At 38.3% G+C, this 16195-nt stretch overlaps 1 protein-coding gene across 5 annotated transcripts in view; it reads left to right on the forward strand.

The window, feature by feature from the left end:
- Positions 1-16195, forward strand: part of RBM33 (RNA binding motif protein 33) — a 101446-nt gene that overhangs the window by 23751 nt on the left and 61500 nt on the right. For 4 of the 5 annotated variants that reach the window (XM_032099088.1, XM_032099097.1, XM_032099114.1 and 1 more), the window contains exons 7-9: positions 4351-4522; positions 9344-9552; positions 11344-11653. In XM_032099088.1, coding sequence (XP_031954979.1) covers positions 4351-4522; positions 9344-9552; positions 11344-11653 — 691 coding nt within the window. The remainder of the gene's footprint in view (positions 1-4350; positions 4523-9343; positions 9553-11343; positions 11654-16195) is intronic. The other variant, XM_032099106.1, reaches the window with a different exon arrangement.

Consider the following 16195-nt stretch of genomic DNA (forward strand, 5'->3'; position numbering starts at 1 on the left):
TATCTTACTGTATTGCACGAAGAAATCTTGTAAACCAAGAGAAAAGCTTACTGGCTGGAGAATTGGACCATGATGGGGGGGAAACAAGTGAATAAGAGAAGTGAGACACTTGTTACAAGTGGCACTCAGGTGGGAGAAGTGAGGAATAGGCAGGTAAAGTTTGGTTTTGAAACAGTCCTTGAAATTTCAGAACTTGGATTTTAAATGAAAAACACTCTATGTGGCTTCCCTGAAAAATGTAGTAATGCTTCAGAAAATATTTTTGTCTTCCTAAGGTATAAAGCAAAACCCAACACCCAGAAGTTTCAGCAGCAAATAGGTGTGTAGAACAGCCACATGAGGTATCATGTCCGAAATATTTTTAGAGGAAAAATACCACTAATTACTTCTGTGAAATGTTCATAAAAATTAAGCCTCATGAAATTAGAATTTATAATGTCTTTGTTTTATATTGGAAGTAATCTGTAAAGTCTATGATAGGGGATTTATCATTGCATAATTTAAACTGTCTTGGGTTATGCTGATAAGAAATGAAGAGTACTTTAATCAAGAAAGCGTTTAATGAAGTAGTGCTGCATACTGCTTTTCTTTTGATAGAATACAGGCTTGGAAGAAAAAGGCCAGTGTGTCTATCTGAATTGTTCCATCTGTGTTTAGCCAAAACTTCTGCATTTTAGTTCTGTTTTTCAAGTTTGAAAACACTACTTGCCAGCTTGGAGGAAAATGGTGATAAGAGTGCAAATCAAACCATCCAATTTTGAAACATATTTTAAGGCACTTAGATTAATTTTTTTACTCCCATTTTTCGTCTGTGAAATTGAGGTGCCCTTAGAATAGGTGTAATATCTTCTTACCTGCCTTATTTCTTGATCCCCTAGGATTGAAGAATTGATGCTGCTTCAGTGTTAACCTCTAGTAGATGCTTCCACTTCCTTTTTTATGGCTATTTAGTAGAAGTTTTTTGTTTCACCTTTTAGTTGGTTTTGCACATCTTGTGAATCTCTGGCACAAAGCTCTCCTGAACACTGCTGGGAGGATCCCATGTTTGGGAGGATCATGCTGTCAGTGTTTCTGTGCTTCCCTTGGGCTGTGTCAGTTACCATTCCTGCATCTGCCTGTAAGCTCTTCAGGGCAGGAGCACTCACTCCTTCTCCATAGCAGATCATAGCTCAGTGTGAGGAGTTCTGCTCAGTGGCTGGGATTTATGGCATAGTTATTTCTAAGAATGGCAGGAACCCCTGACCTCATGGCAGAAGAAAGGTCATTCTGTTTCTATGTAAGGGCCAGCAAAGCTCTTTGGTAGCTTTGTGCAAGGTGTGTCATAATGGGAGATGTAAAGCTTCCTTTGAGGAGAGCTGCTGAGAAGCCTTGGCTGGTGAGTCCAGTCCAATGACCTCAAGTGGCCATTCAAGGACTGTTTATATATATGCAAAGATATTCATGATTAGCAAGTATTAAAGAATCCTGTAACTAATAATGTGTCTTAATTCTCTGTCTTCAGTTGTGTCTTTTTGAAACACAGAATTCATTCATGCGTCTTGGCAAAACGGCTCCTTCTGTTTGGCTGGAAGCGGGAAAAGATCATGTAGAAGTTTTGCTTTGTACAACCGTAGAACAAACTGCAGGGGAAGGGTGTGTGCTGCTACCCTGCTCAGCCAAGCTTTCCTGGAGCTGTATGGAGAGAGCATATGGGTGGCTGTCAGACGTGTTTGTATCTGCGTTGCAAAATCCCTCAATAATAGGTGTAATCAGACTTGGGTGTGGGTCAGTTACCGTTCTCCAGCACTGAGTTGCCTTGGTGCCTGCTTTTTCATTGGCTCCTTTGATTTTTTTGGTTTTTTTGTCTTTGATACTTAATGCTTGTATGGCTGTTACTAGTTAGTGGGTGGCATGAGCATTATGCTGATGAATAAAGTGAGTCAGACCAAGGCTACAGAACTGGTGTAAGTCAGTAAGAGTAAAATAGTGCTAGTCTAGAAAAGTTTGAGATTTTTTGTTTTTATTTTTCTGTAGCTAAGCAGTTGTCTGATAGTCTGTCAGAACTTTGGATGTTTTCTTTTTAGAATAGATTTTTTTTTTTTCCAGAATGAATAATTATCAAAATGCAACAGAGTTTCTACAGGTTGGTTTGGTTTTTTTTTAGTAGCATTTTGTTAAAACACAGCGGAAGTTTCCAGGACAGTGTAGACTTCATTAAACTTTCTAGTCCTGATTCTGAAGTTTGAGCTACACATAGAGCCTTGCACATTAAGTTTAGCACTCCCAGATGGGATTACATGACTGAGACCAGTCTTTGATTAATAAAAACCAGAATTCCAGTGTAGCTTTTAAGGGAGGTGGACATAGAGAGTAGATGTGTCTGGGATTTATGCTTTAGCGTAAAGCAGGAGGCTCAGTGTAGTGTGAGTATGTCTTGCAAAACAGCTGCTCCACTTCTGACTTCCGAATCCTGGTCCTGAAGGGAAAGTTTCTTAGAAGAAGCAGTGAGACAGTAAAATTATAGGGTTTGTGATATTTATAAAGATTTGATAGAGATATTGCTACTCCTTTCTCTTTTGGGAATCCCTCTTTTGAAATTCCAACCCTGTCTTTCTCTTGGTGTTGTTTGTTTTTATTAAACCATGTTAGCATCTCTTTCCTTGCTAACATCCCTCCTATGTTTCATGAGTATCAACTGCTTGTCCTCAAAGGTATTTTGATTATATGTGGATATGTTAATTAGACCAGTTGTGCTCAGTTTGGGTTTGCTTTTGAAATTTGGATTTATTTCAGTCTTGAAGGGTTTTTTTCCTGCTTTGTCTGTTGTTTTTACCTGCTTTTTTTTTAATATGATAATGTTACACCAAAATAAATATATTTATAACGTGAAAGCCTTAAAGCCTTTTGTAAAATTTGACTGTTCTCTTAGCTATATCTTAAAGCAGTTTTGTGACGTGAGGAAATGTAATGCTTAAAAGTTTGTCTGGAATGGATAAAACACAACTTGAGCACATTAATGCCCCGTAACTAAGTATACAGATCATTCATTCACCAGACCAAATCCAGAGTAGCTTTGAGCTTGAGTTCATAAAGGTTTGCTGTCTTCCAAAGCAGAAACTGTCTTGCCAGGTCACCCTGTCTCTGATACTGCTTCCCACATTTCTTTTTGGTTATGGATGAAGTTAGGCTGCTGGATAGGGAAATTTGCAATCTCTTGCACAATTATGCCATTAATTCTTTCTTCATTTGTGTTTTAATATCTGTCCACATGACTGTCACACTTGCTGTGCCTTTCTCATATAAATTTCTGCACTGATCTGGTTAATTAGAAGATTAAACCATTTTTGCATGTTAGATTTGGCTCATTTTTTAACTGTCCTCAAGCAGCATAGAATTTATGATGTATTAAGTGGCTTTGCATAGAATTAAAATGCATGTTCAGGCCCTAAGAAATGAACGAATAGGCTTGTACAAGAATTAATCAAATACACAGTAACCAAAAATTTTTATGGAGAATCATACAGTATTAGAACACTTCTCATTTTCAACTGTAGAAATCAAATATAGCTTGTGTAACACTCTGAACATTATTTTCATCAGGCCTGCACGGGAAAATGAATTTTTTTTTTTAGTTTATATTAATTTGAAGGAGAGGAATCCATTGTCATTTGGAACATTGTTTTATTTAAATAAATGTTCTCTGTTTTAGAGAGAACTGGAAAGTAAATTCCAGAAGCATTCCAGTAGCATTCCAGAATACAAATTTAGTATTTCCAAATTTTATCCAATCCTGTTCTCATTCTCCCCATCAATACTGAATTAAAACTGAAAAGTATTTGAGGAACAGACAGAGTGAAGGCATACATACCTAGGGGAATGAGATTGAAATGCAAGGTTTTCTTAGTTTTGTTGTTGTTGTTTTGGCTGGGTTTTTTTTAACAGCATAGGACTGACAGTTGTTAAAAGATGAAAAAAATTAAGATTTTACTGCTTTTGTTACTTGAACCCTTGAATCTGGTAGTAACCAAGGTTTGCATCTTAGTCAATTCAGTGGTAAAATGTCAATCTGTGTGCAGAAGTAACTACTAACCAGATGGAGCTTCCAACTGGAGTTTCAATATTCCCTTAAATATTACAGCAAATTTCTTTTCTAAATAGATTTTACTTCATAGTTTATTATATAGTACAAGTGTTTATATTTCTAAAAAATTCACCAAGCTCTTAAATGCTCACTGAATTATATATGAGCACAATGTATAATGCCAGCAAAATTTGTAGAAAGGGGCTTTTAAAGAAAGCTTTGCTTTTTGACACTGATTGCCAGAGACTTGTTCTTTTGAGGCTGCATGTCCTCTGTTTTTTGTGATTTAGGCAGCTATTGGATCTCTGGAACTTCAAGAAGAAACAAAAGAAGAATCTGATGAAGAGGAGGATGATGACGAAGAGTCTGGACGATTACGTTTCAAAACTGAACGGAAAGAAGGAACAATCATCAGGCTCTCAGATGTGACAAGAGAAAGGAGAAACATTCCAGAAACTTTGGGTGAGGTTTTGAGGCAATGGACTGTTTTGCCGAGCTGTGATGAATGATAGTAAAGGGCAAAGGGTGGTTCAGCTGAGGTGCATTCCAAATGTGTTTGCAACCATGAGACCATATTTCTACAAACCACATAGAGACCGTATCTTGTTTGTACAAAAGGTGCTGGTGGCTTTACAAAACAGAATATTTCAAGACCAAGACTGTACTGGAATAACTAAATTTCAGTACATAATTGTAACGTAAATGACAATTGCATTTGTTTTCATGTATCTGTAGATTTATTCTTAAGTTTAATATAAAAACAAGACCAGCCAATAAGGAGAAAACCTGTAGTGGAGCTTGGCTGTTAAAGGAACTGTGATTTGAATTAGACTTTTAAATGTAATTCTAAGTGGTCTGGGATGTAGCTCTGAGATATAAGGGAAAGATGATGCAAATGTGGATAATTCTAGAAAGAGATTTTTTTGGAACACATTCTTGTGGTTGCAAAGTGGTTTCTACTTGCACTAGTTTTTCCTGATAATGTGTTGATAGAGACCAGATAACTGACCTTGTGGTTGAAGGTTTAAACTGCAAAAAATTCTTGTTTGCATATAAATATCTGCTTCCTTTTGAGAGTATAGAGCAAATTTTTACAGCTGCTGTGGTTTTAAAATGAAATTTCATTGCAGACCTACATCTCCTTACTCTAAAATATGAACATAGTTCAGAAAACACTTAAAGAGAAATTAACATTTCAGTTGAAGTTACAAATGTAATTTCCATCCTGTCACATTTTGGTGACCTTTTGTGACAGCTTGTCTCTATTGGAGGAGTGCATTCTTACTTACTGATTAAAGATGTCATTTGAAACCATTTTATTACCAGAGATAGTGAAATTAATTTTGACACTTAGAGACACTAGAAAAATAATTGCTGATTCACAGCATTAACTGTGTGTGTGAGAAATACAGTCAAGATGAGACCAAGTGTGTGCTGGTAAAAAAGATGTAAAAATACTGTGTTCTCAAAAATGTAGCTGAGATCTTTCCTAAACATTTCTTTATCCAAGATAATGTAAAGAATGGCTTTTCAGAGCTCAGAAGAGGGGTATTTTAGGACATCTATGCAATTGATTTCTAGCGACATCAAGTTTGTCACCTTTGGTAAGAAATACATAACTTCTTTCAGTGTGTGTAGTTGAAGTCTTCTCAGAGTGGGAATTGTCACAATTCTCTGGATGTAGTCACCTGTTAAGGAAAGTGAAGAGGAAAAATGTCTTTGGTATTACTAAACTGAAGTATTCCCTCTGAATGTAATAAAAAAACTGCAACCCAAACTCTTAGACTTACGCAGAACCGTTTGCAAAGTGTTAACAAAGGTCAATTGGATGTGGCAGTACTTCTTGTTATGCCCTGCTTAGTTGGCTCGTGTTCACTCTGATGACTGGTGGCTGAGGTTTCAGGCAGGGCTAGGAAATTAAAGTGAGTGTTTTAAATTTGTCCAGTTGTTCTGTGTCCAGAAGCAGAGTGTGTAATCAGTTTGCAGATCTGGATGATGAGGAGAAAAGAAATGACAAGGTATTGCATATGTATGTAAATGAATATGTCTTAATAGTTGTGCACAAGTTCTTAGCCAGCAAGAAGCAGTATTCATGTGAGTACCTAGCTGTGCTTTGGAAGAGCCCAGGGAGGGAGAGAGAATCTCTTCTTCCTCTGCTCGTCACCTCTTTTCTACTGAGCAGTCTGAGCTTGCTTTCAGAGAAGCAGGGACTATTTTTGTTGCTTCCTTCCTTGCAAAACCATCTCCTCTGCTTGATCTCTGTATGTGGGACACAGTGCTCTCAAATTCAATATGCAGCCCCTCTAATAACAGAGCTGACTATATTTTGCTGTGTGGTGATGTTTAGATACATGCAGCACTTGAAGTATTCATGGCATCAGTCTTAACTTTTGCAGTCTGTCTGTGGTTCTGAACTTGAGCTTCTGTGTATGAACAAAATTCTTCACTGTTGCCCTCAGTGGCGTGTTGTGGGGAAAGTATGCTTGATGTTGATAGAATTTTTTTTTAATCAAATGATTATATTGTACTTCTGTGGTCATAGATGTAGTATCAATGTGAATTTATGGGGAGTTTTGTTTGGGATATTTTTTTCCAAAATTAGTGTTTCATGTGTTCACTTTCATGACTGAAAAACTAAGCATGTGAACTGTGCCTTTAAGGACATGGCCTTAAAAGTTTGAGAAATTTTGTGTAAAGTGAGGAGTAAAACAATTTATTCACTTTGAAGAGAGTGATTTTGCACATCCACGATTGACAGACTTGACTTTGCATGGATGCTGTCATCCCTTCCCCAAGCTTAATCAGCATAGTGCTCTGAAGTAATTTTGTTAGGAGCAGCCCATTCTTTCTTCCAAAGTTGTTTCTGTTCAGTGTCCTTCAATGCGTACTGCTGAGAGACTTGGCCATAATCTTACTTTTTAGGAAGCCTAGCTCTGTTCCTAGGTTCATTAAAAATTGCTTTCCTCACATGTGATTTCTAAGCTATTAATAGGAGCTTGCTTCTTATCTTGCATGACTATCAGTGGTAGGTACCTGTTGCAATGACTGAACTTTATTTTCCAGACTACAGCCTTGCTGAGTTCAGGGTTGTAGTGTGGAAGACGGCAGAGAAGTTGCCCTGCTTGTCCTATTGCTGGGAAAACAAAACAGCTGTCCAACCAGCAGCATTCCCAGGATGCTGTGCAGGATTTGTATCCCTTCTGGATAAGGGAAAGAGAGTTACTCTTTTGCAGCGTAGTGGCACTGTTTTTCCCCATGGATGTATGGGAAGTAGTGGTCTGTTTTTCAGGCAGCTCAAGTTAAAGCTCACGTTTGCCCTTTCATGCTTGTGGGTTTCTGAAGAAACACAACTTGATGCAGGTGTGGGGAGGAAGGAGACTTTAAATCAGAGCTCTATTTTTCCCATCAAACCAGCTTTTTTGATCCCTGGCTGACCAAAGATGGTGGTTGTTGTAGTTCCATATAATGCTTTTGATTGCTTTGGGCAAGAGTACATTTGTCTCAATTTTTGTCAAAAATGCACATTTGGTACTTAAGATTTGAGAGATTGTCGTTCCTTTACTCATTTTAAGCATTCTGTAAGATTTTCCTGATAAAGCCTGATTGTTGTGGGCTCTGCTGTGCAGGTGGCTTGAGGGCAAAGGTAGCATTTCATGAGAGTATCTGTTAAGGTTTTATGCCATTTAATTATGGTGTCAGAGTGGAGAGAAAAGGAGGTAGGGAAACTTTCTCACCACCAACATGCAGAAATGAAATAGGAAACTGGGAGATCCTGGGCTTTTAGAAGTCTGTCATGTTTGCTGTGTTCTTACAGGCCATCAGCAAGTTCAGAACTTTTAAAAATTGAGAAGCTCCTGCTTTGTGGAGGTGCTAAATATTTCTGAAAACTGGGACATGCAAATTTACAGTCATTGCAGCTCAGTCATGCAGGTAGTTTTTGTAGCCAAGTAAGAACAACTGCCGCAGAGGGAATGCTCAGTGCTCACCCTTTTCTGCCCTTCTGTCAATCCTCAACTTCAAAGATTAATAGAGATTACTTATGGAGATGTTTAAGATGGTGGTTTAAGTAGCTTTGGCCTTTAGACTCACAAGAAACTGTAAGAGTTTTCTAATTGAGTTTTATATTCTTGGTGGAGGATATCTAGTGGTGTGGAGATGTAGTAGTAGTGTCTCATGCCACATACAAATTATTTTTATTCTGATATTCAGGTATTATGACCACTGTGTAGTATTGCAAATTATATATACTATATTAATTCAAAATGTTTTTGTCAGGAGTGTGTTTGTTTTTAGTGGTTTAATTTTGCCTTGTTAGAGGCAGAAATCAATGTTAGGGGTAACAAAGGATCTGACTGGCACATGGCAAAAGACTCAGCTGCATATTTGAGTTAAGGTTTATTATTCCTTTTAATTGATTGAAACCTAGTGTGTGGTACGGCATATACTTTCGTGGTGTGTTTCCTGAAGTATGTTGTAGACTTTTTCTGTATTTTCAAGTAGTTTCATTACCTGGGTCTATTACCGCATCATTTCTTGCTTAATGTTGTCAGCATTGTCCAAGGTTTCAAGAAAATGTCATCTTTGTTGATTACCATGTGTTCTCTAATGTTTACCTATCACGTGAGTTGGGTGGGTGTTATCAGCAGCCATGTGTTCGACTTGAGCTGAGCACAGACTTTAACGTGTGCTCTCTCTTTAGTGGAATTATCACTTGTGAAGTACAGCTGGTTCTTAAACCACATACAATAAAATAAAAATTAAGTAGTTATGTGCTAGAAACACACTTAAGCAAGCAGAAAATCCTCCTTTGGAACAGGCCAATGTGCAGAAGGCTGGTGGATAAAATCTGTTTATGTGGAAGACTCAACGGATCCTTTACTGTAAAGTTTACTGGAGATTCATTGTCTCGCCTGACATCTGCAGATAAGTGAGATGTTAAAGATAATGGAACTTTGAGAGGAGCCATAGCCTCCTCTTAAAGAAAAAGGCAGATTTCAATATACCATCTTCAAAAAGAAAACAACCAGACCTTTTTGGTCATGTTTGTTTCATTTATCTGCTGCTTTTTGCCTGTGCAAAAGACACAAGTATCTGTGCTCTTTTCTTTAAAAGATGTCTTTTAATGAAATGTTAACATGCCACCTAAAGGAGATGAAAGTGCCTGCAAATTTTGTGTTAGTTGCAGGGATTCTTCTATAGTTCTGGCACTGTTTTATTTGCCATTGTGTTTTCCAGCTTCTCAGCGCAAAGCTAAAATATTTTTCCTAATTTCTCTCTCAACAGAGCTTTCTGCAGAAGCCCAAGCAGCATTACGTGAATTTGAAGAGAGGGAAAGGCAGCTTAAGCAGGGACGATACGGCTCCAGGAGAGGAGGGAGAAGAGGAGGCTCAGTTATGTGCCACGGAATGGGAGAACAAAGGAGAGACAATAATGATAGGGGAAGAATGAAGGATCACAGGCCTGCACTGCTGCCAAACCAGCCATCAACAATGGTACCTTTTAATCCTTAGTATTCTTTGAGCATCCTTTCAGGAAGTTGTGGAGAAATACATTTTAAATCATGAATCTTTGCAAAGGTGGGATATATATTCCGCCTTCTGCTCTTTCAGGGCACTGTTAGGCAATGTGGGCTTTCTGTGATGTGATGATTGTAAAGTGTGTGCTTAGTCCTGTTACTGGCTTGAGCAATCTCAAGGCCTCCAAATGAGAAGTGGATTTTGACTGATAGATCACAGTCAGACTTACCTGCTGGTTTGCATGAGGATGGAGGAAAAACTGAATTCCTCTGAGATGTCTTCTACATGCAACATGGAAGCATGTTCAGTCTCACATTATTCATAATAATGTAGTTTAAAAAATGATTCTGTAAAATACTTCCTGGGTTCTGTCGGGATAATATTTTTGCTGATACTTCTTAAAAAAATCTATTTGCATATAAGCTATGGTACTGTGGAGGTAAATAAAACCCTAGACAGTAATCACCACTTCACTACTAGATAAGTTATTATTTTGGGATTTCAAATGAAATTTAGTTTTGTTTCTACTTTATTTTTCTCCCCTGTGCTTTGTATCGCAATCTAAGAGACTTTACTTTTTCCATCAAAAAACCCCTACAAAAACCAAAACCAACTGTGGCAAGTGATCAAGAGGTCAACACTTATTTTTGTTCACTGCTATAAAATATACTGGAAGCTGAGATTGTAGAACAAAGTCTGTAAATGTCTTTTCAGGACAAGGTCATCTGTGTAAAACAAAGGTGATTTTTTCCAACAGCAGTAAGTAGGTGCTGGTCACTGGCAGGAGTCGGTGCATATCTCAGCGCTTGAGAGCCCTGCAGTAGAGTATTTCGTGCTTTTCAAGCATTGAAGGTTGAAAACTTTTTTTCTATTTTGCTGCAGTCCTTGCAAGCTATTTTGATTTTAAATGTAAATATTTTTTGTGCTCATCACAGTGACTGCCTGTGCACACTATGTAGCTGCTTTGCTTTATGTGTATGGCTGTTGAAAGAAACAATCTGTCACATCCTTGTTGCTAAAAGGTTGCCTTTTTGGGTTGCTTCTTGTACTGCCATGGAAGGTACTGGAGTAGGACTGATATCTAGTATCAGTGACTTCAGAGGCAGAAGAATGTCTCTGGAAAGAAACAATATTTTTTTTATTAGCACTGGTTGTTTTTGAGAGTTGAGCAAGAGACTTTCTTGTGTGTTAGGGAAGATAGCTTTGAAAGGTATCTTTAAATGAGTTTTTTCTTCAAGCAGTATGGATAGTTGTGCTGCACTGGTATCTGAGGGGTATTTGAATTTGTGCTGTACTGATATCAGAATTTGTATTTTGACCTCAGTTGATGGTGCTAGGTCTGTTACCTCAGAAAGGCTCTTTTATAGATGAGACAAAAGGTAGTGGATTTGTTTGGATGCTAGGACTCAGATTTCTACTGATCTTCACGCACACCTTATTGCAGTTGATAACAGTTTCCACTGACGTAGGCAGAACCCTGCCATATGAAACTAGACAGTTTCACTGTTAAAAATGAGTGAATGTCTGCATTCCCTGTGTGTTCCTTGCTCTTTGCTGTCCTCTCCTTCATATGAATGTTCTCGATTGCTCCTTTGCTTTTCTGTGCTGATGTTTTTTAGTGGTTCCAGTTGATTATAGGAAAAAGAAGTTTCTCTGTTCATAGTTGGCCTTAATTGTTCTCCAGAGATGTCTTGGTTTTGTGCTCATTTATGTCAAGATAATTTTAACTTAAAAGCCTAGTGACTCTGTTCTTTTGTCTGACTTTAGACTCACTCACAGAGGTTAATTCCAACACACCAGCAACCTGTTATGAGTCTGTTCCAGCAGCAACAGCAGCAGCAGCAACAACAACAACAGCAGCAACAGCAGCAGCAACAACAGCAGCAGCAGCAACAGTTACAATCTCTGCTTCCTTTACAGCATCAGCATCATTCTTCTCCTCCTCCAGGGCTACATATGCCCCCTCAGATAGAAACGCCTCGAATAATGATGACTCCCCCTCCAGTGACACCTCAGCAACCGAAGAACATACACATAAATCCACATTTCAAGGGGACAGTAGTGACGCCTGTACAAGGTGAGCTTTCTGAACACCTTCCCAGTCATGCAAGCGTGACTCATCTCATTCTTTGCCAGGGATGGAACAATTTGTTTGTTTATCACTTCATGGAAATGTGCTTCAGGCTGCTCTTTTTTTCATGAAGCTTGAAACAAATGTTTTGCCAGAAGTAAGACAGAATGTTGTTGGACTGTGGCCAGCTGAACAAGCAAAGCCTTTTCAGCTTTTATCATGTTTGCTATTCTAATGTAAAGCCTGTGAAGAGCAGTGAAAATGGAAACTGAAAAAGAGAATGTGTGTTTCAAAAAACAGTAAGTGTCAGTTTTCAAAACTAGGGAAGTACTGCAGTTTGTACATTTCCCAGGACATTCCAACCATTCGCAGAATGACCATCTACCTGTTTCGGTGAGAAGGTACTGAGGTACTCCTTGCAATATAATTGCTCTGTGAAAGATACCAATTGCTGTCCTTACTTAACAAGATAATGGGCCCTCAATTCTCCTTTCAGGGCCACATCTGTAATTGTTTTGATTTGCAAATATACAAGTGTTTTTTCCCTAAGTTAACACAAACGTTCTTTGGGATACACTTCTTAGGGTAGCTCTCAGCAAAGCTGTTCATGTTACTGCTTATTTAGGAAGTGTTTAATCCCAAAGAAGGTTAAAAAAAGAGACACCTGCATAGCTGATTTCTGATTATGTTGGGACAAGACAGACTGAAGAAACACATAAATATTTATAGATATTTACCATTAGTTTTTCTCTATTTTTTCCCCTTCACATCAGAACTCCAAGCCAGTGCTATCTTTGCTTCATTTATTTGACCAATGAAAAACAGGAATTTGGCAGGGTAGAATATTGCCAGTATATGGAGGTCTGTTGTGCTTCTCACAGATGGCTTTGTAGTAGCTGTGTCAGAGAGCTTATTTTGCTTTTCCCTGTGGTGCTTCCCACCAAATTATGCGTGAGGACAGATTATCTGGAAACACTCCAAAAGACCCTTTACTCTTGGATTTGTGCCTTCTGTGCATTTTTCTAGTACTACCAAAGTAAGTTACTGTTTAGTGAGTAGCAAAAATTGCTTTTACACTATTCTAGATGCTTTTTCTCTGTCCCTGTGAAATAGTACCAGACCTTTTCTAGCTAGGTAATCAAATGTGATCATAATGCTGGGAATGGCTATTGAGGATTTTGCCTAATGTCAAAAGTGTACCAGTGTATTTTCTTTCTTTTGCCTGAGGAGTTTTTATTCACATTACTGGGCAGCTTCAGGCTCTTCTCAGCTTTACCACTATGTCTGTGGCACTGTGGCTGTTGCAGGTCTCCTGCTTGATCTTGTTCATAGTCTGTTTTTCAGTCTTCATTTCCACAGAGTTGTGTACCTCCTGCAGGTTAGGAGAGCTTCAGTATTGGATTTGTAAGAGGGATGGGGGTTCTTGGATTTTTTTTAGATCTTACACCTGCTGACTTTATGTGCACATTCATTTCTTGGCTTGTAAAAGTCTGGGGGTTCTCTTAGACTGAGCAGCCCTGGAGAAGGAGTGATTGATTGTTGAATGGTGTTAAAACCTGCATTCAGCAAGGACATTCTTTGCTCTGTGTATTGATGGCAGCTGCTTCGTATGAAATCCCTTTGTGCCATTCATTCTACTGAAAGAGTCCTTGGCAAGACTGCTGAATTTTTCTGCTAATAGGTGTGCAGCATACTGTTAAATACAATCTTTTAAGTCACTGTAGAAATTTAATCTTTTTGATTAGAGAGCATATATTGGAAGCTGAGTCTCCTGCAGTGACTGAGAGTAGTGGCCATCTCAGTCTTAATTTGTAGCAGTACAGTTATGTTACAGGAAAGTAAACTTGCACACCTAAGGAAAACATGAAAATGTGTTGGAAATCAGATAATAGATAAATGAGCATAATTCTAAAATCTTCAATGGTGTTTGCATATTAAGGTGAATTTTAAAGCAGTCACTGCAGGCAAATGGTTGATAGACATTCCAGTGTAGGGAGTGCTGTTCCAAACTTTCTCTTAAAAAATCTTCCTTTAATCCATCTACTTGAAGCCCCAGTAGGCAGAGACTGGTGGTTGACAACATAAGGATGTGTTTCACTTGCAGCATCATTTCTTTCAGGGTACCAGGAAGGATGAAACATCAGATTGACTTTGTTCTTGATGATGTCCTGCCCCTTCTTGGCTGAACATATTTCCAGATACATGAGGGCTTTTACACACTGGAGAATACAGTCAGATAGGTGCAAAGTTTATTGGGATTCGGTTGTTAAAAATGTGATGCCTGGAAGCTAAAAATGCCATGTCTGGAAGGGCATGATATGCACACTTAGGTTCTGGTAATTTTAATGGTGTGCTGTCATGTTTTAGTGTAGACTGGCATTTTTTCCTCTCTAATTTTATGGCAGGATTAAGCTCACACACTTCTAATTGTCAGCACCAGGGACACTTTTCCTAACTGCAGATCATAGAATACACTTTTTAAACATTTTGTTTGAGTTAGTCTGGAAATGCATTGAATATATCAGTATTTTCTAAAATAGACTCAAACCTCCTGTAAATTGTTACGAAATTTTCATGTGAATAAAATATCATGTCTGAGAGCTCTAGTAGACAGCTAGTTCAGCCTGAAAGGGAGTTGAAACACTGTTGAAGAATCCCATCATTGGCTTATTCCTTTGATGTTTCAAAGGCAAATCTCTTACAGTAGCCACCATCTCCCTGCCCAGCCTTGAATCCTGATTCAAAGAAATAGTTACTTTCAAGTCAGTTTTGTTTCAAATGAATTGGTACTATTTTTAGTCTTTGAAGATTCATAAATGATTATGAACTTGGTCTACTGAGCCCCTAAAAGATGAGCCTCTGTGGATATCTGCTGCAGGTGTGTGCAGTTGGTGTTCAGCTGTGGCTCCTGTGGCATTTGAATCCCACGTCTGTTGCTTGTCATATAGTTTTCTCTTTTCTTTGTATCCTATTCTGTAAATTAGTTCTGAGTTGTAAGTAGTAATTTTTGCTGAATGCATGTCCAAATTTGAGTATGATCAATTTATTAGTGCTGGAGGACTGTACGTAGATGTACTGTGAAAATACTGATTTAACCTGTGATAATAGGTGTTGCATTTTTTCCCCTTAAATGTTTATACCACAAGTAACTATTTCAAGGATACTGTGGTGCTGCCAAAACTGACATGAACTAATGAGCAGTTTATGGCAGCTCAGTATGCCATTTACCTTTTGAAAACTGTTTGGTGTCTTGGGAGAAATCACATTGTAATTCTCCTGAATAATCGGTGTGGGAGTTGCTTCTTCATCTTTTCAAGTATAGCGTTGGAATTTATAGCAAGAAGCAATTTAATCTTCTTAAAATAGTGTCTTACAACATGCTGTGTATTATTTTTGAAGCATACTTTTCACACCTATGGAATATTTGACATCAAGAAAATGAGGGCTTGAGACTTCTCTGCTGCTCAAGCAAGTGTCCAAGGATTGAAAGGGCACAGAGTTTAACTACTACCTTTCATGAGTATTAAATTAATTTGTTTAAAATATATGAATATGTAAATTTATATGCTACTGCTGGAGGCAGGATATTGAAGTAGACTTGAGTGCTCTGTTCAGTTGACATTTCTGTTTCCTACCTCATGCTATTTTTCTCGGTGCCCCTCTGACCTGTAATACCTGATCTATTTTAGGACTAGGTCTGTCAAGAGCATCCTATCAATTTTTTCCATGTGGCCATGGCTGTTTGATACCGACAGATGTTCATTAGAGGCCAGGATGAAACTATTCAAGTCATCTTCTGGTGTAATGTGATACAAAGCTTGCACACAGTCCTCCCGTGCTGAAAGACTGCTGCAATTAGTTTACCTCATCAGTCTCTGAACCAGCAAACCACAAGTACTTAACAAAAGTGGATGGAAGCCAGGCATGGACATGAACTGAAAAAAACCCACTAATGTATTAGTTCTTGTGCCTTGGTTACCAAGGGAGAAGGGATTTTTGAGGCATCTGAGCAAACTTCTGTGCTGGGGAAATGCACCCAACTTCACTCTCAAACTAGCAGCATTTCTTAACATCTTTCCTGCTCTGAAGTGTAACACAGTAGCTGTCTGCAAAGTCAGTGTATAACCCTGCCTGGAAAATGTTTTCTGTTGCTTTCAGAAGTGCTTAAAACAAATGATAGAAGAACCTTACTAAAGGCTTTTAGTAAATGAGCAAACACAGTCTCTGTAGTTTAAAATGCTTTATTTAACTTCTCTAGGCCTTTTGTTTAACATGGAAATGTTTGTATTTTTAACCACTTAGACAATTCTGAGAGGAAATAAAAAGCACACTGGGAAATGGGAAAGCTGTCATTACACTTTGTGTTGGGGATTCAAATATAAGTTCAGTTCTCAAGGTGATCCAGCTGTATGTACCAGTTTGTGCTTTTTGCCATAACATTCAGTGAACGTTTTGGGAAATCGCTTTTTGTGACTAGCGTTTCCAAGTGCAGTTGTGAGGACAAATCATCCATGTTAATCCCCCTGAAATACTAGTTTCTGAGGGTTC

The sequence above is a fragment of the Corvus moneduloides genome, chromosome 1, assembly GCF_009650955.1.
Source record: "Corvus moneduloides isolate bCorMon1 chromosome 1, bCorMon1.pri, whole genome shotgun sequence".
NCBI classification, from domain to species: Eukaryota; Metazoa; Chordata; class Aves; order Passeriformes; family Corvidae; genus Corvus; species Corvus moneduloides.